The 27,370-nt window shown below is 43.5% G+C and overlaps 1 protein-coding gene across 2 annotated transcripts in view; it reads right to left on the bottom strand.

Moving 5' to 3' along the window:
* Positions 1–24,478, bottom strand: part of LOC143852893 (B3 domain-containing protein Os01g0723500-like) — a 29,929-nt gene extending 5,451 nt beyond the window's left edge. The window contains exons 1-2 of one of the 2 annotated variants that reach the window (XM_077362535.1): positions 24,124–24,478; positions 738–1,152 (exon numbers count right to left, since the gene is read on the bottom strand). In XM_077362535.1, the coding sequence (XP_077218650.1) occupies positions 738–1,152; positions 24,124–24,207 (499 nt within the window). In that variant the 5' untranslated portion in view covers positions 24,208–24,478. The remainder of the gene's footprint in view (positions 1–737; positions 1,153–24,123) is intronic. The other variant, XM_077362536.1, reaches the window with a different exon arrangement.
* Between the last annotated feature and the right edge of the window lie 2,892 nt (positions 24,479–27,370).

The raw sequence follows: 27,370 nt of genomic DNA, 5'->3' as shown, positions 1-27,370 counted from the left end.
ACATTCTTTACTTTAAGGCCATGTTTGGAAATCATGATTTTTTTTTTTCACGAGTATTAGTTTACTAAGTGGTGAGAGAGAGAGAGAGAGAGAGAGAGAGAGATGGAGAGAAATTGAGAGGGCAGGAGTGATGGTGCAAAGTGACTGAAAAAAGGGAAAAGACTATTTTGAGTAGAGATTTTCTTTTCCCCGGTTTTCAACCACTTTGCATCATCACTCTTGCCTCTGAATTCTCTCCCTTCTCCACCCTCCTTGCTCCTCTCCTACCACAGGATAAACAAATATTCCATGGAAAAGAATTTCATGGCTGTCAAACATTGCCTAAATAGATAATTATATTAAAAAAAAACATGAAGTACATAAGAAATAATAGTCACTTTTTTTTGTATTTTTACCTGTAAAATCTAATTAACAATAATCTCATGGCTAGGATTTCACAGGCATCTACAATCTATTTGCAGGGCTGTTCATGGAGTAATTAAGTATTGTGAAATACAAAAACATGAATACTTATTTGGGCAAGGAAAGGAAGAACATTGAAGATACATAATACCTGTAACCTATGTGAAGAAAATTGGAAAAACTCATCCAAAGGATACAATTGATATCCTAGTTTGGCAGCAATTCTTCATATGGATTACAAAGTCAAGATGCATGGAATAGAATTTCGTTTCCAGGGTATAAATCTTCATAAACAGATATGAATAAGATAGTTCAAAGTAGTTTCTTCTCCTTACCTCGAAATGAGTCACTTGGATGTTTTTTCGAGATAATTGCACAAGCTTTTTGCCGAGAGACGACATTACCAGAATCCAGGGACTTCTTCCGCGGCCTACCTCGCTTTTTAGGTTCATGGAAGAAAGTGGGTTCTTCAAAACTATCGCAGGTAAAAATATCTTCTCTCTCACACGCAGTTTTATCGAAAATTAGTACACTGAAACGCATGTTTCCATCGTATCTAAAAACTAGAAAATCAGAAACCCTTAAGGAGTGGGCTTTGGCAAATTCCTGCCAACCATCCTGCAGATATGTACCATTGAATTTTCTGCTTAATTCCACATGCCAAACCCTACTGCTAGGACCCTCAAGAATGGCTGTTCTTTTATATGTTGCTTCCTTTGAAATATGCTTAATGAAAGCTGGTGGAATCCTCTACAAATTCAAAAACAGTTACAGTTTCAGCACACCATTTGGGGATCAGAATAATGGGTTACTGTCCATTTTTAACTTCATGGGTAAATGAAAAGGAACACAAATAAAAAGGAAAAAAAATAGTACTAATAAGGAAGAAACAACAGAGAACAGAACAGACCCTGTTTGGATAGCAGGAAAATTATTTCTTGAGGAAATTTTTTCTTAGATTTTTTTTTTCATTTTCACAATTTTGGAAAGAATTGATAAATTTTAGGTATATCGTTATGCATTAAAGGTCCCTGAAAATAAAACTTGAACTCTGTGGCACAAGTTACCTTTTTTTCATGTGTATTCTGTTGGCGTTTTTATGTGTGGCTCACATTGGTGGGACCCACTTAGGATAAAACGTGGGTTTCCCTTCTCCACTTTGTGTTCTATTTACAAAGGAGTCCTAGGGATAAATCCCAAGTGTTTTGAAACTCTAGAACACGTGAGTGTTAGAGGTGTGGAAGGACACAAATTCATGTTTGCCAAAATCTATAAATATGGGTTGTGTTTGATGGGAACAACACTAATACGTATAGCTAAAGTCCATCCTAAAGAGGGTCCTAATCTGAGAGGAAAATTTGTGCCTGTGATTCCATCAATCGAGCCATAAGGTCTTCTACAGATTAGAAGATCTCTCTTCTCTTGTTCGTGCACAGCGGAGATCGTGGTTCGTGTTCGTGATTCGCGAAAGCTCGAGAGATTCGTGATCTTCGATTCTAATCGCCATGGCCGGAGGTAAGTTCCTCGTTAATTTCTAAATTAAATAAAGTCTAACGGTTGGCATCAGAGCAAATCATGGAAATGCACAACATTGTTGCGCAAGTGCAGGCCCTGAAATTGAGATTTCTGAGTCATTCTTGGGGATTCTTTATCCTTAACTCCCTCCCTGTTGAATACAGTCAATTTAAGATTGCTCAATATTCATAAGGGTAAGTGGTTTCTCAACAAGTGTCTGACCATGTGTGTAATGGAGGAAGGGAGGTTAAGGCAAGAGAAGCTGGAAACAGTCAATCTTGTCATTTAAGGAAAGAACCTAGGAAAGATTGGCAGAAGTGTTTCTATGGAGAAGAAGTCAAAGAAACCGCCAGTTAACCAAACTGACGCTAAGGATACTCAAGTAAGGTGCTTCTTCTGCAGAAACAAGGGACACGTAAAGGAAGATTGCCTCAAGTACGTAAAGTGACTCAAAAGCGAGTTAATCTCATTTAGTTTGTAGGAATCTAATATAGTTTGTGTTCAAAATGACACGGGGTGGATTGATTCTGGTTTTTCAATCCATATTGCCAACACCTTACAAGGATTAGTTAGTCATCCGACACTGACGGAAAGTGAGTAGTTTATGTCTTACGAAACAAGAAACACTCACGAGTGGGGATATAGGGACATACCAGCTTGAGCCATCTACATGTTTTCTTTTACATAGAGAAAGCACCTCTTAAATACCTTTATTTGCTTTAGACTTACAGTCTGTGATTTGAACCTTAATGTCCATTCTTCTTCCCTTGTATAGTTAAGGATTTAGTTATTGGTAATGGTACCTTGATTGATGGCCTGTATCGTTGAGCCTAAACATTTTTCCTCAAAATATCTTAACTTTGCAAGATTGTGTTTGTATTAAACGTAGTCATGAGAATATGAAATCCTCTACATTGTGGCACAGAAGATAAGGTCACATCTCTATAAAGTGCATCAAAAGGATACTGAATGATGGAGCCCTAGAGACTCTTGCTTTTATAGATTTTGGAACATGTGGATTGCGTAAAGGGAAAGCAGACAAACAAGTCCAAGAAGGGTGCTAAGAGGAGTTCGGAAAAGTTAGATAACATACATACTGATATTTGTGGGCCGTTTCCAACTCCTTATGTGAATGGTCAAAATATTTCATCTCTTTTTATCGATGTTCATATGAGATATATGTATCTCTATCTTCATTTTGAGAAGAGTGAGGCATAAAGTGCCATTAAGGTTTACAAAGTAGAAGTAGAGAGAATCTAGAAAGAAAATAAAGATCGTTAGATCAAATAGAGGAGGCGAATATTACGGTAGATACACAGAAATGGGACAAAGGCTAGTTCAATTTGCTAAATTCCTAAAGGTAGAGGGCATTGTTGCTCAATATTCCATGCCGGGAACACCACAACAAAATGGTGTGGGTGAAAGGAGGAATCGCACGCTAATCGATATGTTTAGAAGTATGATTAGTCCCTTGACCCTCTCATTGAATTTGTGGAGCGAAGCCTTAAAGACAACCGTATATGTTTTAAATAGGGTTCTCAGTAAAGCAGTTCCTAAAACTCCATTCGAGTTGTGGAAAGGTTGGAAACCTAGTTTCTCATTGAATTTGTGGAGCGAAGCCTTAAAGACAACCGTATATGTTTTAAATAGGGTTCTCAGTAAAGCAGTTCCTAAAACTCCATTCGAGTTGTGGAAATGTTGGAAACCTAGTTTAAAACACTTAAGGATATGAGGCTGTCCAGCTGAGGTTAAAGTGTTCAATTCACATGAGAGGAAATTTGACCTAAAGACCGTTAGTGGCTATTTTACTGGCTACGCTAAAAGGTCTAAAGGTTATAAGTCCTATTTATACTACTAAGTTTGTTGAAATAAAGAACGATGTCTTTCTTGAGGATGGTGACAACAGTGGGAGTGAACCACCTCGAGACTTAGTTTCCGAAGAAGTGCGAATTCTAGTTACTATTTCTGCACCTCAGGATCAAGTGATCGGAATTTATGACTCTCCAAAGGATGTGGTTATGGAAGATGAACCAATAGATGGTTTGCCACCCCTACAGGATGTTGTCATTGAAAATGCCAACCAGAATCCATAAGAAGTGGAGGATTTAGTGGCACTAAGGAGATCCTCAAGAATAAAGAGACCGGCTATCCCTTCAGATTATAGTGTATCTTCAGGAAGTTGACCAAGAGTGTGCGAATGATGGAAACCCTTTGACTTTTTCACAAGCTATGAGTGGTGAGGATTCTAATTTATGGCATGAGGCCATGAAGGAGAATTGGAGTCTATGGCTAGGAACCAAGTCCGAATCTTGTCGAATTGCCTAAAAGGGCTAAAGCCATTGGCTGTAAGTGAGTCTATAAGATTAAAAGAGACTCTGTCGGCAATATCGAAAGATATAAAGCAAGACTTGCGGCAAAAGGATTCACTCAAAATGAAGGGCGTAGATTATCATGAGACTCTTTTCTAGTTTCAAAAAGGACTCATTAAGGATTATAATGGCCCTTGTAGCTCATTTTGATGTAAGCTTTATCAAATGGATGTGAAAACGGTTTTCCTCAACGGTAGTTAAGAGGAAGAGGTATACGTGAATCAACCTAAAAGGTTTCAGTATATAAGTAGTAGTCATAAAGTTTGCAAATTAAAGAAATCTATATATGGACTAAAGCAGGCTTCCCGTATTGGTATCTTAAGTTTTCTGACATGATTGGACAATCTTAAAGTCAGTGGGAGTGAATTTTATCTGTTGGTCCTATATGTAGATGATTTTGCTGATGCTATGAAAAGTGAAACAGTTCCTAACTCAAAACTTTGATACGAAGGATATGGGTGAAGCCTTATATGTCATTGGCAATGAGATTCGCAGAAATAGATCTCAAGGTATCTTGGGACTATTTCAGTAGGCCTACATTAACAAAGTTTTGGAAAGGTTTAGGATGCAGAACTGTTCACCAAGTGTAGTATCTATCTGTGGAACCAGATCCGGGACGGGCGTGAGGGGACGGGCCCCCGCGCGAGTCTCTCTAGATCGTCCACGTGAAGGAGAGCCCCACCAAGGAACTCTCGAAAGAGTGCCCCTCACAGCATGAGCGGCGATATAAAGTGAGATACCTCTCGATTCGGGGACTAGCCCAGATTCGAGGCGTACCTTAAACAAAGAAGAGTCGCCATCCAAGGAAGTGGGCCCTGGATCCCATGCTGTGCTCTGTTGCAACGGATAACCAGAGATATAAAATAGGGTTCGTGCCTGATGACGAATGGGGAAGGGATTAGGCGCCCCCAATTCGCCCAAGTGCTAGCACCTGGTCTCTTATGCCATTTATTATTAATTTTGAAGAGTTTTGGGCGAAAATCATGCGAAATGGGAACGAATATCTCCGAGATAACGTCTAGCTAATCATGCATGTCTCGGAGATGAATAAGAAGCACACACAAAAGAAATGAAAGATATGTCGCCTAAGAATAGCTAGGTTATGAGTGCCATGCCTAATTGGTGTCTAAGTTCTGGTGGACAAGCACATGCATGTTACAGCTAAAGGTATAGGATCTGTACATAAAAATAAGAAAAACACAGCAAAACACACAACACAACACGACTCGACACACGACCCGACACGACAAACCCTAGACTCTAATGCAATACTTGACTCGGACCAGGATGGCCATCCATCCTAGCTGCACTACGTATCCCGGCCTCGGGAAGAATCAGAGCCAACGTAGTTCGGTGCCCTATTCTAAACTACGATGCCTAAAACTCTAGGACCGCTATCCTAGACTCGATCCACTAGACTCGACTGATGTTTAAAGCTTTTTGTGCGATTGCTTAAATTCAAGTGGATTGTAATTTTTAGGACTCTATATGCCCTAACTAATGCAAGTTGATTAGCCTTAAGCTAATGCAAGTGGGCCCTACATCCTATGTGTATCTAGGCTGTGCAACATAAAGAAAACCATGGGCTGACTATATGCTTCCTAGTCTAGCCATCGGTTCGACTAAGTGTCTGACCGATCGACTCGAGGCCTCCTAACTCTAGGGACACTCACACGACAGGACATACCACATCAATACAAATCAAGACCGACTCCTAACTCTAAAACACCCTAAATATCTAGGACAGACTCCTAACTCTAGGGGAAGATCTTTTTGAAAAGGTTTTGAAGTTTTTTGTATTTTTTGGAGGTTTTGAAGTTATGAAAAATGGTGAAAGTTATGAGAAATATTTACAAAAAATGGTGACTGAAAATGGTGAAAGGGTGTAAAAATGGTGTCTAAAAATGGTGACTGAACTCAGGGTGCCAGCAGCACGCCTGAGCTGCCTACGTACCCCTCAGCTAGGGATCAAGCCATCCGTAGTTCGGACCAGAATTCCTAACTACTCTGCACATGACTCAAGATTTTTTTTGAAATTTTGATTTTTAAAATGTTTTTGGATTTTGAATTGTTTTTGAGATGTTTTTGAATTTTCAAGTGTTTTTTGGAATGTTTTTGTTGTTTTCAAGTATTTTTGAAATGTTTTTATTGTTTTTTGACACCAGAGAATAAAATCCTATCATCATACGGGTAGGGAGACTTCTGGAATCCCGCAAAGGTTGGATAGCATCCTATGCTTTGCGGGGGAACGAACAGGAAAATAACTCGGCAAGGGTTGGACAGCATCCTATACCTTGCAGGAGCGGGTAAAGATCACGACTTGATGAGAGGATGGACAGAATCCTAACCCCTATGATGATAGGAAAAACTCCTGGACTGACTGAAGGACTGACTCCTGTGCTGAAGACTGTTATAATTACTATTTATAATTACTATACAAGATTACTATTCAAAAATACTATTCATAATTACTATTTATAGGTACTATTCAAAACTACTATTCATAATTACTATTTATAAGTACTATTCAAAACTACTATTCATAATTACTATTTATAAGTACTATTCAAAACTACTATTCATAGTAGGACTCGTTGATGTGGGACCCGCTGCGGGACCCGTTGTGGGACCCGTTGTGGGACCCGCTGTGGGACCCGCTGATGTGGGACCCGCGGATGTGGGACCCTCTGTGGGACCCGCTTTGGGACCCGTTGTGGGACCCGCTGATGTGGGACCCGCTGATGTGGGACGCGCTGTGGGACCCACGGATGTGGGACCCTCTGTGGGACCCGTTGATGTGGGACCCGCTGTGGGACCCACGGATGTGGGACCCTCTGTGGGACCCGCTTTGGGATCCGCTGTGGGACCCGTTGATGTGGGACCCGTTGATGTGGGACCCACTGTTGTGGGACCCGCTGTTGTGGGACCCGCTGTTGTGGGACCCGCTGCGGGACCCGCTGTTGTGGGACCCGTTGATGTGGGACCCGCTAATGTGGGACCCACTGCTGTGGGACCCACTGTTGTGGGACCCGTTGTGGGACCCGCTGTGGGACCCACTGTGGGACCCATGTAGTGCAAAGAATGAATAATTAAAAAATAAAAAATAAAAAAAAAATGAACTTACGCCACAAGAGATCCAGGAAGGTGTTGACAGAGTCGTGCTTGTGTGGGGCCCGCTGATGTGGGACCCGCTGATGTGGGACCCGCTGGAGGTGGGGCCCGCTGGAGGTGGGGTGGAGGAGATGTGGATGCCGGTGGAGCTCCGGTGGTTGGTTGGGAGGATGTCGGAGAAGGTGGTGGTGATCGGTGGATGGCCGGTCGGAAATGGGTTTGGCCTCGCCGGATTCCGGCTGGGTTGCCGGAGGAGAAGACTCTCTCTCTCTCTCTCTCTCTCTACAGATCTCTCCTCTCTCTCTCCCCTCTGCAGATCTCCCTCTCTCTCTCCCTCTCCCTTTCTCTTTTTTCCTCTGGTTTTTCCTTTCTTTTCTTCCTCTCGTTTTTCTTTTTTCTCCTTTTTTTTTCTCTCTTCCCCCTCTGGTTTCTCCTCGCGAGAGAGAAGAAAACCCTCATGAGTCATCATGAGGGGGAGAGAAAGTGAGAGTGGTTGTCCCCCTCATGTCCCCCATTTTCTTAATTTTTTTTTAAAAAAATAAAATAAAATAAAAAATCATTTAATGCATAGGATACCAAAAGAAAACAAAAAACATAATCATTGCTTACAAATTTTAAAAATCAAAAGAAAATGATGATGTCCCCTTTCTTCTTTCTTTGAATATAATCGGATCCCACATCAACGGGTCCCACACAAACGGGCCCCACACAAGCGGGCCCCACACAAGCGGGTCCCACACAAGTGGGCCCCACACAAGCGGGTCCCACATTATATATATATATATATATATATTTTTTTATTTTATAAAAACAGGGTGGTGATATTGACACTACCAATATTGATGGGCGCACTATTGGCGGAAAAATTGATGGACGCACCATCCAATCGTGTCTTATTCGAAATCTGCTCTGCACCGTTCCAGGATAATTCACCCCCCTTTTCTGGTTTACACTACGGTCCTTTCTCTGCTCGTTCGCTAGGCAAATGTACTCGGATTTTGACGAAATTTTGCGGGGACCTAGCTGGGACCCAAAGCTAGCCTAGGGTTAAGTTTGGGACCCTAGATCATTGATCTGATGGGGTTTTGCACAAAATTGGAAGGTTTAGGGCACGGTCAAAATGGGGTGTCTACAGATGCCCCTCTTTGGCAGAGCGTGCTTGTCGCGCGAATGTCAAAGCTGAACAGACAACACATTTTGACTGGCCCAAAATCAGAGATTTTTTTTTTTTTTTTTTGGACTTTTGAAAATGATACTCACAAAGATAACATGGTGAAATAGCCTTTCACCGGACTCTGACTCTACAAACGCTGGTGAGATAGCCTCTCTTGAACTCGTAACTCAATAATGGATGTATGGATGAGATAGCCTCTCTTGCAGAACCTTAAAAGATTGATTTGGCTGCGAGAGAGCCGGGAAAGATATTGGCATGGTTGCGATTGAACCAGAAGCCTAGAATTGACTTGATTGCGAATGAGTCGGAAGGTCAAAAATTTGCTTGGTTGCGAGCGAACCGAGAAGCGAAGGGTTGACTTGACTGCAAAGGAGCAAAAATCAGGGATACTGGCCGAGTTGCGAATGAACTATGAGACCGAATAATTGACTTGGTTGCGAATGAACCAGAAAGTCAGGGATTGACTCGACTGCGAATGAGTCAGAGTTAGGGAGATTAGCTTGATTGCGAATGAGTCAAAGGAACGGGAACTGGCTTGGTTGCGAACGAACTGAAGCGAACGAACCGAAAAGCAAAGGGTTTGACTTGACTGCGAGGGAGCCAGAGTCAAGGATACTGGCCTAGTTGCGAATGAACTAGAAAGTGAGGGATTGACTCGACTGCGAATGAGTCAGAGTCAGGGAGATTAGCTTGATTGCGAATGAATCAAGAAATCAGCAAGAAACTTGGCAGCGAATGAGCCGAAGAGTCTAAGATTTTAGCTTGGTTGCGAATGAACCAAAAGGATGGAATTTGATTTGAGCTGTGAATGAGTTAAGAATTGAAAGATTGACTCGACTGCGAAGGAGTCGAAGTCAGGGAGATTATCTTGATTGCGAATGAATCAAGAAATCAGCGAGAACTTGGCAGCGAATGTGCCGAAGAGTCCGAGATTTTGACCCGGTTGCGAATGAACCAAAAGGCCGGAATGATGACTTGGTTGCGAACGAACTGAAGTCAAAGAGATTAATTTGACTGCGAACGAGTCAAGAGTTTAGAAAACAGGCCTGACTGCGAATGAGTCGGAAACCTAAGATTTTGACCCTGTTGCGAATGAACCAAAAGGTCGAGGATACGAGCTAGACTGCGAATGAGCCAAAACTCAAAGGATTGACCTGGTTGCGAATGAACCGAAAGGTCGAAGATATGCAAACCTGAATTGGGATCTGAGAAGATAGCATCTTGGCAGATGAACAGGGCGGAATGATTAGACAGTTATCATGATCAAACCTATGACCTGGTTGCGAATGAACCGAAAGGTCGAGGATATGAGCGAGACTGCGAATGAGTCAAAACTCAAAGGATTGACCTGGTTGCGAATGAACCGAAAGGTCGAAGATATGCAAGCCTGAATTTGGATCTGAGAAGATAGCATCTTGGCAGATGATCAGGGCGGAATGATTAGACAGTTATCATGATCAAACCTATGACCTGGTTGCGAATGAACCGAAAGGCCGAGGATATGAGCGAGACTGCGAATGAGTCAAAACTCAAGGATTGACCTGGTTGCGAATGAACCGAAAGGTCGAAGATATGCAAACCTGAATTTGGATCTGAGAAGATAGCATCTTGGCAGATGATCAGGGCGGAATGATTAGACAGTTGTCATGATCAAACCTATGACCTGGTTGCGAATGAACCGAAAGGTCGAGGATATGAGCGAGACTACGAATGAGTCAAAACTCAAGGATTGACCTGGTTGCGAATGAACCGAAAGGTCGAAGATATGCAAACCTGAATTTGGATCTGAGAAGATAGCATCTTGGCAGATGATCAGGGCGGAATGATTAGACAGCTATCATGATCAAACCTAAATTGGGATCTGGGAAGATAGCATCTTGACAGATCAACATGGTGGAATGATTAGACAGCTATCATGATCAAACCTAAATTGGGATCTGAGAAGATAGCATCTTGACAGATCAACATGGTGGAATGATTAGACAGCTATCATGATCAAACCTAAATTGGGATCTGGGAAGATAGCATCTTGACAGATCAACACGGCGGAATGATTAGACAGCTATCATGATCAAACCTAAATTGGGATCTGGGAAGATAGCATCTTGACAGATCAACACGGCGGAATGATTAGACAGCTATCATGATCAAACCGAAATTGGGATCTGGGAAGATAGCATCTTGACAGATCACCATGGCGGAATGATTAGACAGCTATCATGATCAAACCTAAATTGGGATCTGGGAAGATAGCATCTTGACAGATCAACATGGCGGAATGATTAGACAGCTATCATGATCAAACCTAAATTGGGATCTGGGAAGATAGCATCTTGACAGATCAACATGGCGGAATGATTAGACAGCTATCATGATCAAACCACTCTAAGAATCAAGAACACGAAACTCAAGGAGGAACAATTTTGATTCAAGAAATCGAGATTTCGATCGATTCCATTACATGATTGATTGTCTCTTGCCGAGAACGTTAGGAGTGTGCGATCTCTGCTGAGAACCAGACACAGGTAACTTGCTGAGGTTTTGAGTATTGACCATTTTTCTAATTTTGCCAGGGATTGAAGGCTGCGCGAGCAAATTCTAGACTCTGCTTGGGAAACTGATTTTCTGGGGAAGTTGACCTTTCAGAGAGTGCACTCGTCTGAGAAGTTTGAAGTTTGGCTCGAGATATACTCGTACATCTCTTATCTCAACTTACTGAAAACATTGGCACTGATTGCCTTTTGTGCTTGATATCTTTTATGACGCAAGTCATAAAAGATGCCCCTAGTATATTGTGTTTCCATGACAGGAGTTTTAAGGAGGCAGGGCAATGATGGTTGAAGAAAATATGCTTCGTTTCATGAAGGCTCGAGGATGCAAAGTTCTTTTGTATGGAGAGAATAGGACAATAACCATGATGGCTGAGTCTGGAAATCTCTTCTTTCGCATGGCTCACTTTTGGAGGCTTAAGGTCTCGGGTAGGTTTGAACAAGATGTCTCCCGCCCCTTCTGATACCTAAACCAGGATTTACTCTGAATTTTCTTCGCAATTTGGAGGACACGCTCCCATTCTTCTAGCACCCGACAGTTTGGACTTTGCAAGGAAAAGGAACACAAATATGAAGGAGGAATAGATTTCCAAGGACTCGGTCAAAGAAGATTCTTGTTGTTCGGAGGACTCGACTCGCTTTCGACTCACTCTTGGATCTGATGTGTTATTTTTCAAGGGTATGGCTTAGCCACTCTTAGAGTATTTCGAAGACCGTGTCAAGAGGTACTATTCTCCTTTTTCGGTGTTTATGTAATGATTATTATCCCTTTCGGATTGCTCGGTTTCAATGCCCCTAGTTTAGATGAATGTTAAAGTAAGCTTGCTGGCACTACTTGGACTCCAAGATTTTACCCTGGTTGAAGACTGTTTCTCCACCTCAATGATTCGCTTTTTCGTTGGAAGTCATTGCCACTGACCAGATTGCCTTGTCAGGTTTTCAATCTGGCGGACCGCTTGCCCTAACTTTTGCCTGGTTCGCCCTTTCGGGTTTTCAATCCAGCGGGCTCGATACCCTAACTTTTGCCTAAGCTGACTTTTCAGTTGTCAACTTAGCGGGTGAATGACCCTAAATTTTGCCTAGACCGCCCTCCCGGGTTTTCAGCCTAGCGGGTCTTCAGATTCCATCGTTTTTTGTTCTTGACTTTGAACCTCTGCTTGTTCACCAGAAGGACTTTCTAAGTGGGCTGGGGTTCAAAACGGTTGGATATTTCTTTTGGATTTCAAAGTTTCGACTAGACTTGGATTGGCCAGGTTGCCTAAGTACCCCAACAATGGAGGATCAGGTTCGAGTGGTTCGCTGAGGTTTGGAACAGAATGATTTGGCTTTTAAGCTCAAAGGTTGAAAGGGAATAATTTGACTTTTATCCCAAAGGTTGAAAGGGAATAATTTGACTTTTATCCCAAAGGTTGAAAGGGAATAATTTGACTTTTATCCCAAAGGTTGAAAGGGAATAATTTGATTTTTATCCCAAAGGTTGACCGAACCTGAATTGATCAGGTTGCCTACGTACCCCCGAAGAGTTGGGGATCAGGTCAGACGTAGTTCGGGCCGAAATGCCCCTAATTTGCGGGTGTTTGAAAAGAATGTTTGATTTTGTTGAGGCTCGAAGGTGTTCGCAAAAGGATTTTTTTTGAACTTGGGATTTTTGGCGTTTATGGCTCAGGCGTCCAAGGATGGCCTTCTGATGTTTTGGCATACAAGCTTCTTGAATGGCTAAGGTTCAATGGCTTTGAACTTTTTTCCTTTCTCTTTTTTTTTTGAGGAGTCCGGCGGCATTTCCTGGCAAGACTTCATCTGCACTGTGCAAGCTAGACTGATTGAATTCCCACTTTTTCTTTGAGATCTCGCACTGATATTCGGGATTCTACGACTCTGGGTCTTCTCTAAATGCTGAAGATGATTTTGAAATTTTCAATCTATTTATCAGCTTTGCTTTTTGAGATTCTGACGTTCTTGAGGAGTTGACGTGGGGCATGCTCCCCTCTCCTTTCTTCTCTGGATTCTATCTTATTTTTCTTTGTTCATTCTGATTTTAATTTTTTTGCTTGGATGTGGGGAATGCCCCTACACCTGGAATGTTTTAACTTGAAATTCCATCGCAATGTATAGCCCAAGTATTCTTTTTGGGGTTCATGCTCTATGCTCATGACTTTGTTGTCTGAAAGTCTTCTCTCAATTTTTCATTCATTGCATTTGATGTCTGGTATTCTTCATTTGAATTTTTTTTTCTTTCGACCTGATGTCTGAAGCTGAGGGTGACTCACGTTGAACAGTGCCAAGGCACGCTTCTGATTTATCCTCATAGGACCAAGCAACACTTCCTTGAACCCTCTAAATAGGTTTATCGACTCTTTGCACTCTTCGGGAGATTTTGCCAATCCTTATTTCCCGAGTTTCAGATTTCGATACCACTATCAACGGTATCAATTTCATCTTCAAGTGGCTTTGCTCGACGCTCTTCCTCTCGTTTGATTATCTTTCAAATCTCGAGGAGAATTTCATCGGCATCCTCATTCGAGGAGGGTGTCTTAATTTGTTTATTAACATTAGATCCAAGAGTGAACATATACAAGAATATTGACGACACTGGAATCAAATGTTCTTTTCATTGAATGTTTGAAGTACATACAATGATTTTTGATGCGCCACGATAGGCTCTCCATCAAATTCAGCAAAAGATTGGACATTGGCTCACAATGAGAGAGACCGGTAAACACAACATACTTAGAATTGATACTGACATGGTTAGACTTACCAACTTTGACAGGAGGGTTGGTATACACACTTCAAAACAAATTTCAAAGATGAGACACTTTATCGGAGGCAACGGATTGGCGCTGAAAGTTCAAGGACAACGTGCCTTCATTAATGGCGATAATGATCGGAAAGAGTAATCCTAGAGTTAGAATCTCAGAAGGGAGGGTCTCTTCGGTTTCTGTTGACCCAGCTCAAATTGTTCTTTGGCACCTGACAATGGCAAGGCTTTCTCTGGTATGATATTTTTCTTTTCTCTTCCCAATCATTTTCCAGCCCAGAGGTGGTACAGGTAAAGGTGGTAAGATATATGAAGGGTTGAATGGGTGAAATGGTTCCCATGGTGGGTGTAGGAGGTGCAACACGGTTAGGTGTAGGGTTCTTGGAAGCACTTGAGTTCAAGAAGAATGAGGGGATCCCTGTCTATCAGGTCTTGAATGTCATCATCGTCTCTCTCATTTCTGTCAAGATGAGATTTTCAGTGTACTCGGCCATCTGGGCAATGTGAGAGGAAAAAGGTACAGCAGACTGGCTAGACCAAGCGAGTTTAGAAATGAAAGCTCTTTTGGGGTTGATGGCAGACGAGTGACTAAGACTCCTTTCATGGACACCACAAACACTAAGCTCAATGAGAATTAATCACATGGCAATGCAATGCGCAAGTTGAGACAAAAGGTAGCACCAATACATCCTTCCGTTGGGTAAAATCCGACAGCATAACAACTGTACATAAAGATGTGGTACGGCAAGTACATGGTTTGTCAACAAGCCAAAAAGGATGATGATCACACTCAAGGTATTTGGAGAAAATTCGACAGCATAACGGCTATAGTAGGAGATGTGGTAAGGTAAGCACATAGTTTGTCAATGAACCCAAAAGGATAATGATTACGTTCAAGGGTTCTGAAAAGAATCAGCAGCATGACGGCTATACTAGGAGGGTCTCAGCAACTAAACATGAAGAGTATGCCGTCATGATCAAGATAAAGCAGGGCTCTCAGCAAGAACACACACTCCGATAATGATAATGGCAAGATAGACTCACAATCGACATGTGGAACACGGTCTGATCAGGATCAATCAAATGATCAAGCTCACGGAAGACAGATCATGACTAAAAGAGCCAAGAATCTGATGATAATCCACAGAATGGATAGATGGGGAAAAATTGATTAGATTAGAAGGAAACCTAACTAAGAAGCAAGCCCTAATCTAATAATAAATATATACATATATATACATCCTAACCAGGGGCACCAACCCTAGTCTAATCTAGCGCAGCCAAGAAAATCTTGACCCAGAAGTGTCTGTGAGTGTACTAGATAACGCGGCGGGTAACCACGGTGTGACTTACCCTTCTACACTACATGGGTAGGCTGACTTCTATCCTAGGCTTACATATGCTGGTCGCACATGTTCGTCCTATATGAGTACATATATATAGTGTCCTAGCAAGGGTTCCCTAATTTTGGTTCTAAAGGGAGAAACTAATATATATACATAATATAATGAAATAAAAGTAGGGCCCGGGCATTTCTGCAGGGTACTATGCTTATGACCATACCCTTGATGTATAACGCCAGCACACCCAGCATTATACAAAGTATGTTCATTGCTCATCGGCTGCTGTAGAACACCAGCACACCCAGTGTCTACGGCTGCAGCTCCGGCGCATAGCTCGGAAATAGATACAACGGTTCCCATCTGGTACGCGTCATATCTATTCCCTGAGGCCAATAATGAAAATGATGAAAGAAATAAAGAATATGACAATGTATGATGTGCGATGTGTGAATCCCTTGTTTTATTTACGCGCCTACTTGGTGCCCCTGGATTTCTAACGATAAAGTTCCCATTTAACTCGATTTTGGCCCAAATTTCCTCAAAATTAGTAACAATGGCATTTTTACAGAGTTAGGCAATGTTTCAAGAAATCCCCAGCAGAGTCGCCAGCCTGTGGAACCAGATCCGGGACGGGCGTGAGGGGACGGGCCCCCGCGCGAGTCTCTCTAGATCGTCCACGTGAAGGAGAGCCCCACCAAGGAACTCTCGAAAGAGTGCCCCTCACAGCATGAGCGGCGATATAAAGTGAGATACCTCTCGATTCGGGGACTAGCCCAGATTCGAGGCGTACCTTAAACAAAGAAGAGTCGCCATCCAAGGAAGTGGGCCCTGGATCCCATGCTGTGCTCTGTTGCAACGGATAACCAGAGATATAAAATAGGGTTCGTGCCTGATGACGAATGGGGAAGGGATTAGGCGCCCCCAATTCGCCCAAGTGCTAGCACCTGGTCTCTTATGCCATTTATTATTAATTTTGAAGAGTTTTGGGCGAAAATCATGCGAAATGGGAACGAATATCTCCGAGATAACGTCTAGCTAATCATGCATGTCTCGGAGATGAATAAGAAGCACACACAAAAGAAATGAAAGATATGTCGCCTAAGAATAGCTAGGTTATGAGTGCCATGCCTAATTGGTGTCTAAGTTCTGGTGGACAAGCACATGCATGTTACAGCTAAAGGTATAGGATCTGTACATAAAAATAAGAAAAACACAGCAAAACACACAACACAACACGACTCGACACACGACCCGACACGACAAACCCTAGACTCTAATGCAATACTTGACTCGGACCAGGATGGCCATCCATCCTAGCTGCACTACGTATCCCGGCCTCGGGAAGAATCAGAGCCAACGTAGTTCGGTGCCCTATTCTAAACTACGATGCCTAAAACTCTAGGACCGCTATCCTAGACTCGATCCACTAGACTCGACTGATGTTTAAAGCTTTTTGTGCGATTGCTTAAATTCAAGTGGATTGTAATTTTTAGGACTCTATATGCCCTAACTAATGCAAGTTGATTAGCCTTAAGCTAATGCAAGTGGGCCCTACATCCTATGTGTATCTAGGCTGTGCAACATAAAGAAAACCATGGGCTGACTATATGCTTCCTAGTCTAGCCATCGGTTCGACTAAGTGTCTGACCGATCGACTCGAGGCCTCCTAACTCTAGGGACACTCACACGACAGGACATACCACATCAATACAAATCAAGACCGACTCCTAACTCTAAAACACCCTAAATATCTAGGACAGACTCCTAACTCTAGGGGAAGATCTTTTTGAAAAGGTTTTGAAGTTTTTTGTATTTTTTGGAGGTTTTGAAGTTATGAAAAATGGTGAAAGTTATGAGAAATATTTACAAAAAATGGTGACTGAAAATGGTGAAAGGGTGTAAAAATGGTGTCTAAAAATGGTGACTGAACTCAGGGTGCCAGCAGCACGCCTGAGCTGCCTACGTACCCCTCAGCTAGGGATCAAGCCATCCGTAGTTCGGACCAGAATTCCTAACTACTCTGCACATGACTCAAGATTTTTTTTGAAATTTTGATTTTTAAAATGTTTTTGGATTTTGAATTGTTTTTGAGATGTTTTTGAATTTTCAAGTGTTTTTTGGAATGTTTTTGTTGTTTTCAAGTATTTTTGAAATGTTTTTATTGTTTTTTGACACCAGAGAATAAAATCCTATCATCATACGGGTAGGGAGACTTCTGGAATCCCGCAAAGGTTGGATAGCATCCTATGCTTTGCGGGGGAACGAACAGGAAAATAACTCGGCAAGGGTTGGACAGCATCCTATACCTTGCAGGAGCGGGTAAAGATCACGACTTGATGAGAGGATGGACAGAATCCTAACCCCTATGATGATAGGAAAAACTCCTGGACTGACTGAAGGACTGACTCCTGTGCTGAAGACTGTTATAATTACTATTTATAATTACTATACAAGATTACTATTCAAAAATACTATTCATAATTACTATTTATAGGTACTATTCAAAACTACTATTCATAATTACTATTTATAAGTACTATTCAAAACTACTATTCATAATTACTATTTATAAGTACTATTCAAAACTACTATTCATAGTAGGACTCGTTGATGTGGGACCCGCTGCGGGACCCGTTGTGGGACCCGTTGTGGGACCCGCTGTGGGACCCGCTGATGTGGGACCCGCGGATGTGGGACCCTCTGTGGGACCCGCTTTGGGACCCGTTGTGGGACCCGCTGATGTGGGACCCGCTGATGTGGGACGCGCTGTGGGACCCACGGATGTGGGACCCTCTGTGGGACCCGTTGATGTGGGACCCGCTGTGGGACCCACGGATGTGGGACCCTCTGTGGGACCCGCTTTGGGACCCGCTGTGGGACCCGTTGATGTGGGACCCGTTGATGTGGGACCCACTGTTGTGGGACCCGCTGTTGTGGGACCCGCTGTTGTGGGACCCGCTGCGGGACCCGCTGTTGTGGGACCCGTTGATGTGGGACCCGCTAATGTGGGACCCACTGCTGTGGGACCCACTGTTGTGGGACCCGTTGTGGGACCCGCTGTGGGACCCACTGTGGGACCCATGTAGTGCAAAGAATGAATAATTAAAAAATAAAAAATAAAAAAAAAATGAACTTACGCCACAAGAGATCCAGGAAGGTGTTGACAGAGTCGTGCTTGTGTGGGGCCCGCTGATGTGGGACCCGCTGATGTGGGACCCGCTGGAGGTGGGGCCCGCTGGAGGTGGGGTGGAGGAGATGTGGATGCCGGTGGAGCTCCGGTGGTTGGTTGGGAGGATGTCGGAGAAGGTGGTGGTGATCGGTGGATGGCCGGTCGGAAATGGGTTTGGCCTCGCCGGATTCCGGCTGGGTTGCCGGAGGAGAAGACTCTCTCTCTCTCTCTCTCTCTCTACAGATCTCTCCTCTCTCTCTCCCCTCTGCAGATCTCCCTCTCTCTCTCCCTCTCCCTTTCTCTTTTTTCCTCTGGTTTTTCCTTTCTTTTCTTCCTCTCGTTTTTCTTTTTTCTCCTTTTTTTTTCTCTCTTCCCCCTCTGGTTTCTCCTCGCGAGAGAGAAGAAAACCCTCATGAGTCATCATGAGGGGGAGAGAAAGTGAGAGTGGTTGTCCCCCTCATGTCCCCCATTTTCTTAATTTTTTTTTAAAAAAATAAAATAAAATAAAAAATCATTTAATGCATAGGATACCAAAAGAAAACAAAAAACATAATCATTGCTTACAAATTTTAAAAATCAAAAGAAAATGATGATGTCCCCTTTCTTCTTTCTTTGAATATAATCGGATCCCACATCAACGGGTCCCACACAAACGGGCCCCACACAAGCGGGCCCCACACAAGCGGGTCCCACACAAGTGGGCCCCACACAAGCGGGTCCCACATTATATATATATATATATATATATTTTTTTATTTTATAAAAACAGGGTGGTGATATTGACACTACCAATATTGATGGGCGCACTATTGGCGGAAAAATTGATGGACGCACCATCCAATCGTGTCTTATTCGAAATCTGCTCTGCACCGTTCCAGGATAATTCACCCCCCTTTTCTGGTTTACACTACGGTCCTTTCTCTGCTCGTTCGCTAGGCAAATGTACTCGGATTTTGACGAAATTTTGCGGGGACCTAGCTGGGACCCAAAGCTAGCCTAGGGTTAAGTTTGGGACCCTAGATCATTGATCTGATGGGGTTTTGCACAAAATTGGAAGGTTTAGGGCACGGTCAAAATGGGGTGTCTACACTATCCTTAAAGGTGATAAACTCAGTGAGGCATAATCCTCTTAGAATGATTTAAAAAGAGAACAGATGAAGAATATTCCCTATGCTTCGGCGGTTGGCAGTTTGATGTATGCACATGTCTGTACTAGACCAGACATTGGATACGTTGTAAGGATGCTAGGAAGATAACCAGAATAATTCTGGGATGGATCATTAGATAGCTGCAAATAAGGTTTTACATTACCTTCTGGGTACGAAGGTTTACATGCTGACATAAAGGCGGTCGGATCACTTAGTTGTGATCAGATATTCAGTTTCTAACTTTGCCAGGTGTCTTAATTTTAGGAAGTCAATATTTGGGTATATCTTTCTAGTTGAAGGAGGTATCAATTCATGGAAAAGCATAAAGCAAAGATAGATAGCTTCTTCCACTATAGAGGCAAAGTTTATGAGTGCTATAAGGAAACTATGCATGTGTTAATTTTCATCTCCAAGCCGTTAGTGATTTACTATGATAATCCCGATATGGTATTCTTATCTAACATGGAGTTCCTTAAAGTTAGAGAGATTTTTCTAAATTATCAAGTGACTATTAAGCACATTGTACTTTATAGTTGACAATGGATCCCGTGATTAAAGGATTTCCGCCTAAGTTGTATGCGGAATATGTGGATCACATGGGTCTTGTCGTATTTGGTGCTTAATTACATTGATGTCAGTTTTGGTTGCAACATAAAGTTGATGATTCTGTTTATATGTTATTACATATATTCTGTCTTATATAAAGTGTATATACATCTAGGTTTAATAAGGCGGACTGTCCATGAGGACAAATAAAGTTGGACCCGAATAAGCATTTGAGAGCTTATTCAATAAAGTTTTAAACCGCACATAAAGTGTACATTAGTGTGAATTGGTGCATGTGATACATAGAAGGTAACATTTTCGCTTGGAGGTGTATGCTGCTGTGATTCGTACATTTGAGACATGCTATAAGGGTGTACAATAAAGGCATAGTTAAAGATATTTGGGATTAATGTTTTTCCAAAACAATGGCCCTAAAGTTTTCAATTTTTTTTTATATCTTAAGACTCTAAGTTACTTTGTGGATATATACCAATGTGGACCAAGTGGGAGAATGTCAGCGTTTTTGTGAGACATTGGTGGGACCCACTTAGGATAAAACGTTGGTTTCCCTTCTCCACTTTGTGTTCTATTTACAAAAGAGTCTTAGGGATAAATCCCAAGTGTTTTAAAACTCTAGAACACGTAAGTGTTAGAGGTGTGGAATGACACAAAGTCGTGTGTGCCAAAATCTATAAATATGGGTTGCGTTTGATGGGAACAACACTCATACATATAGCTAAAGTCCATCCTAAAGAAGGTCCTAATCTCAGAGGAAAATCCGTGCCTTCGATTCCATTGATCGAGCCCTAAGGTCTTCTACAGATTAGAAGATCTATGTTCTCTTGTTCGTGCGCAGCGGAGATCGTGGTTCGTGTTCGTGATACGCGAAAGCTCGAGAGATTCATGACCTTCGATTCTAATCGCCATGGCCAGAGGTAAGTTCCTCGTTAATTTCCAAATTAAATAAAGTCTAACAATCAATCAATCAAAAAGCATAAAATTTCAGAAAAGTTTATCTTTTCCAAACTTTTACAGAAAATTCCTACAATCCAAACCGGGCCTTAAAGCAAACAGATGAAACACCAATTTCATAGCAAAATTACATACAGTTACACTTTCAGCAAGCCATTTGGGGGTCAGAATAATATGTTATTTTGTCATTTTTAACTCCCTGTTTAAATGAAAAGAAATAAAAAGTAAAGGGTAAAAAAACAGTTCTAATAGGAAGAAACTATTAGAGAATTGAGGGTTCCTGTTCGTGGTGAGAAAACAAAACATTGTTGCTTCAAGGCGTGATATCATTTTCCTTAAGACAAAATTCGTCCCCACCAGAAGTGTGCAAAGGGGATCCACGAACTGCCTCCAAGATACAATGAAGCCTAGTAGGAATATCCTACTAATGTTTGATGACGCCTCACACAAGCAGAATCAAACCCGAAACGCCCTTAAGAAATTTCAAGCCTTAGAGAAATTTCCAGATACTATTTCTGCAGAATAACAGTATCTACTAATGTTTGATGACGCCTCACACATGCGGAATCAAACCCGAAACGCCCTTAAGAAATTTCAAGCCTTAGAGAAATTTTCAGATACTATTTCTGCAGAATAACAGTATCCGGAACAGTAAATAGAATAAAACAATATGTAAAATGCTTGGGTAATTTTGAAGGAATATAGAAGTATGAATTGATTATGTCAGAATGCACTACAAGTTTGCCAATTCGTTTTCTGTATGGAAATATAGAAACCCGCTCTCCCAAATCTGCTCTCTCTTTTTTTTATAGAGCCTCTGGTGTCTTTTCAGTGTGAAAAGCACCTCTATAGGGCAACTTTCCAAATTGGTTTGAATTCTGACCGTTAGATCGCACCCATTCGCAATTGAACGGTCCTGATCGATTCTGGAGTGACTGTTGGTTTGACTAAAACCTCCCTCGAACCTCACAACCACTAGATCAACCATCTACGGTACGGATCGCAACCCATGGGATACAATCCAATGGATCGCACCCGCTGGCACAATGGCCGTTGGAGCGCACTGGGCCCGTTGGGCAGACCGTTCAACCCGACTCGAAGCCCAACCCAAACGAACCATTCGGCACTGGGCTTGCTGGGCCAATCGAACAATTCGGCCCACCCATATGACCGATCCACCTTGATCTAGATCCAACGGCCTAGATCTAACCTGGAAAAATGAAAGGCTCCAATCGCTCCTCTATTGGTTTGAATTATGACCGTTAGATCGCACCCATTCACGATTGAACGGTCATGATCGATCCTGGAGTGACTGTTGTTTTGAGTAAAACCTCCTTGGAACCGTCAACCACTAAATCAACCATCTACGGTGCGGATCGCACCCACTGGCACAATGGCTGTTGGAGCGCACTGGGCCTGTTGGGCTGACCGTTCGGTCCGACTCGAAGCCCAACCCAACCGAACCATTCGGCACTGGCTTGCTGGGCTGATCGAACCATTCGGCCCACCCATCTGACCGATCCACCTAATCTAGATCCAACGGCCTAGATCTAACCTAGAAAAATTAAAGGCTCCAATCGCTCCTCGATTAGTTTGAATTATAATCTTTAGATCGCACCCATTCACGATTGAACGGTCATGATCGATCCTGGAGTGACTATTGGTTTGAGTAAAACCTCCCCAGAACCCCCTCAACTACTAAATCAACCATCTACGGTGCGGATCGCACCCGCTGGCACAATGGCCGTTGGAGCGCACGGGCCCGTTGGGCCGACTCGAAGCCGAACCCGACCGAACCATTCGGCACTCGGCTTGCTGGGCCGATCGAACCATTCGGCCCACCCATCTGACCGATCCACCTTGATCTAGATCCAACGGTTTAGATCTAACCTGGAAAAATTAAAGGCTCTAATCTCTCCTCCATTGGTTTGAATTATGACCGTTAGATCGCACCCATTCACGATTGAACAGTCCTGATCGATCCTGGAGTGACTGTTGGTTTGAATAAAACCTCCCTAGAACCTCGCAATCACTAAATCAACCATCTACGATGCGGATCGCAACCCCTGCGGTGCGCCTAAAAAAGTGCCACTAGTGCCCTATAGCCCATTCGGGTCCAACCAAGGTTTAAAATTTCGGTTTCGGTAACCGTTTCGGACCCCACCAAAAACCGAAATTTTGTAGCACTTTTTTTTAAAATAAATAATGTCATTAAACCGAAATTTCGGACCGAAATCCGAAATTTCAATCCGAAATTTGGTAAAGGGCGAAAAATGGAATTTCGGAAAATTCCGGTTTCGGTCCCCACCGGTAACCGAAATTTCGGATTTCGGTCGAAATTTTAAACCATGGGTCCAACCCAATGTGTTGGACCGATCCACCTTGATCTAGATCTAACGGTCTAGATCTAACTTAGAAATATTAAAGGCTCCAATCGCTCCTCGATTGGTTTGAATTATGACCGTTTGATTGCACTCATTCACGATTGAACGGTCCTGATCGATCCTGGAGTGACTGTTGGTTTGAATGACTGTTGGTTTGAATAAAATCTCCCTGAACCCCGCAATCACTAAATCAACCATCTACGGTGCGGATCGCAACCCATGCGGTGCGCCTAAAAAAGTGCCACTAGTGCCCTATAGCCCATGCGGGTCCAACCTATGGGTTGGACCCAATGTGCAACCAAACAAGTAGTAGAGAAGGGTAATCTTTCCTTTTTCTCATCCGATGCTGGGACTATTTTTCACACTACACTTCTACATTCTTTGCAAAAAAGCAACTTTTTTCCAAGAAAACTTTTTCTTTTTCCCAAACAAGTTTGAAAAACATTTTCTAAAGTGCTATTTTTCACTAAAAAATAAAGATTTTGAAAATCCAAAATCTCTAACAGAAGCAAGACAGAGAAAATAGTGTACCATTCATTTCAGAAAAAAAAAAAAAAACAGAGAATATAACCCATTCTAAATCAAATAAGCTGCAATTAGCAATGAAATATCGCATGCAAAGAAAGCAAAAACCAAAGATTGTCATTTGGAAATACAGAGAAACAAAAAGAAAAAAAAAATACCAGATGGTGGGAGAAATCTCCCAAGAGAACTTTGAAGAAGTGAGGCTTCTTCCTTTCCAACCTGTTCGAAGGTGGCCTTGCCATTCTTGAATCAAAAGAAGGGGATGAAGTGCTCTGAAATGCCTCCTTTTAGGAACCCAATTCAGCTCAGTCAAATACTGCATTTGGATTTGGGATGGTAGAAAAACTAGATATTGGCAAGTGGCATCTTCTTCCCAAGCCCGAAATATGAGAGAGAGAGAGAGAGAGAGAGAGAGAGAGAGAGAGAGAGAGAGAGAGAATTTTTGCACGATTTCACATGGAAAAAATGGTAACTTGAACCACTGAGGTGGTTGTTTTCGATAAAAATTCAGCCGCGAAGTGCCTTTCCGTGATATTCGCTATCAAAAAACACTAGAGCGCATAAATCAGTTCCCTTTTTAAGTAATAGAAGATAAGATGTGTTTGTGCGAATATCAAAACATAGTTGTGCTGATAACATTTCCCAAATAATATCCCTCTAAATTCTGGAAAGAGGAATGTTAGAATGAAGGGAGCCCTTGCAAAAATGAGATGAAGGGCTCCCACATTCCCTGCTCCCCACTCTAAAATGTAAAAGTCATCTCATTTTTTGCAAGGGCTCCCTTCAGTCTAGCATTCCTCAAAAGGAAAAATAATAATATTTAAGCTCCATTTTTACGCGAGTGTCCAGAGAAATGGAGCCTTAAGAAATATTTCCCCTGCAATCCAAACAGGGCCTAAGGATCGATCAATTTTTGGGTCCCACACAGGGACATGTAAGTGTAATCTTGACCATTGATCTAGTAGAACATCATGAGGCAAACCACGTGGTTTTGATCTCATACCAATTTCATACCGAATAGTAAGATAAAATCAACAGTTTAGCTTTCCAACAGACCTAAACAACCTCCGTGAATCAATGGCCTGAGTTCTTTCAAAAGATTTGAATCTCAACTAAATTTGACTAGTCAAATTGTCCATGACTCTTTAATGTGAGGACATTTGAATAGGGTTTTTGGTTGGGGATTGAGATAGAACACACATTTTCGACCAATTATCTTATCTTACAATAAGTGGAAAAGCAATCCCCTTATAATGGAGTGAACTCACCTTGTCTTTTCTTTTTTAATCGGCTGCCGATTGCTTTTTGGGATTTGTAAGGGCCCATTTGGATGTCGAGAGATTTGGATTTCTCACTTTTGCAGCCCATTTTGCGTTGTGATTTGGATCCGGGTTGATGGGGTCCAAAATATACGACCAACCGGCTGTTGACACGTGGCCCTCACAGGGGCCACTGCAGACACGTGGCCCTCACAGGGGCCACTGCAAAGCCAACACCTGTCCACTGCTAGGTATGCTGTCTGGACTAATCAGGGACTTCCACCAGCACCTCCTAGGTTCCAACTGCACCTCTTAGGTATGAGATCTGGTCCATACAGGGGCTACCACCTGTCTTGGATAGGTTGAAGGACAGGTGGCTCCGAATCACTATAAATAGCCTTCATTTGTGCTAAGGTGAGGGTTCTGAAAAAACATCTATGACCTTTAGTGTTTTGCTCTGACTTTGCTCTGCACTCCTGCTCATACTGACTTGAGTGTCGAAGCGTCCGTCCGGAGTACCACTCCGGGTCGGTCTTCTGACCCTTTGTCTTCTTGTCTGTGTCCTTGTGCAGCGCAGGACTCCACCAACCCTCTAGCTGTGGCTTGTCAAATCAGCCCTTCCGGCCCTACTATAACCTGTTACCGATTTTAGACCTAACAGATTTGGCGCCATCCGTGGGACGGCCGCAACAAAAAGCTGTTCGACATCTTACTTCAAGAAACAATGGTAGGGCAGACCGGCAAGCGAGCGCCTCCGACTTCTCGGGCGACCCGGGCTACAGCCCCCCGCGAAGGACGAAGTGAGCGACTTGCTTCACAGGTAGAGGTCGGGGCGGCTGTGGAGCGAACTTCACCTCGCTCGGACCGCTCAGACCCTACCCCGACCCCAAGGGAGATGCGGGCCCTTTTTCAAGAAATGACTGCTGTGGTTGCGCAGTTCAAGAATGCGGCCCCCGCACTCCAGCAACACCCAGTCGAAGTTTCTCGACCCGTCCAGAGGGGGGAGAGCTCCCGCAGAGAGCGCACGCCTCCGCCCCGGGATCAGACTCATCACTCCACAAGAAGAGATCACCGCTCGCGGGACAGACACGTGCGCCCTGAGCCTCGTCAGCATCACCGGTCACGATCTCCCTCCGTGCAGAAGCGTGGCAGCAAGAGAGACCCCACGCACTGAGAGGGATCGCGGCACCGGCGAAGGAGTCCACTCAGCCAGTCCGGTTCTGCAATGAGCCCATCAGCCATAAGGAGCAGACCTGCCCGCCAGGCCGAAAAGAGGGATGATCCAATGTTGCTGAGGATCCAGAAGATCGACAATAGAATCGAAGAGCTGGCCAGAGATCAGGGCCGCCCTGCTTCGAGGATCTTCAGTAGCAATCCTCCTTTCACAGACAGAGTACTCGGTGCGGCAGTCCCCGTGGGCTTCAAGATGCCGCAGATCCCGCAGTACGATGGGACCACCGACCCCGTGGATCATCTGCAGACTTTCAGAACTACAATGCTCCTCCATGGGGAGTCGGATGGATTCCTTTGCAGGGCACTCCCCACCACATTAATTGGAGCCGCGAGAGACTGGTACTCGCGGCTGAAGCCCAAGTCTGTGGACAATTTCGACGACTTCGGGGATGACCTGGCCCGACATTTCATGAGCAGCAGAAGACCTCGAAAGACAACAGCTTCGCTGATGGCCCTGAGACAGGAAGACGGTGAGGCCTTGAAAGCGTTCGTTGGCCGGTTCAACAGGGAGGCTCTGCAGGTACCCAACCTGGATCCCTCCGCGGCAACGAATGCCCTTCTGGCCGGAGCCCGGTCAACTGACTTCAGACGAGCAGTTGCCCGGTGCAATCCGCAGTCCCTGGCAGATCTGATGACCGGGGCGGAAGAGTACATCTCCGTCGAGGAAACTCTCGCCGCCCTAGACTCCGTCAGCAAGAGAAGACCCGAGGAGAAGAACCCTGCCAAGCAACGTAGGGACGACAGACCTCAGAGGAAGGAGAGCAGTCCGTCCCGGAAGGAGAGGAGCTCTCCCCGGCCCCGGAAGGAGAGGAGCTCTCCCCGAGCCCCCCCGCCGAGGGAGCGCTACACCCCGCTTACCGCATCCAGGGCCCAAATCTTGGCAGCCATTCGGAAGGAAGACTTTATCCGATGG

This window comes from Tasmannia lanceolata, unplaced genomic scaffold (genome assembly GCF_043159265.1).
Source record: "Tasmannia lanceolata isolate RefF3 unplaced genomic scaffold, GAP_Taslan_0.1 ptg000019l, whole genome shotgun sequence".
In the NCBI taxonomy this organism is placed as follows: domain Eukaryota; kingdom Viridiplantae; phylum Streptophyta; class Magnoliopsida; order Canellales; family Winteraceae; genus Tasmannia; species Tasmannia lanceolata.
The sequence above is the reverse complement of the archived record's forward strand: the minus strand, read 5'-3'. Positions and strand labels throughout refer to the sequence as shown.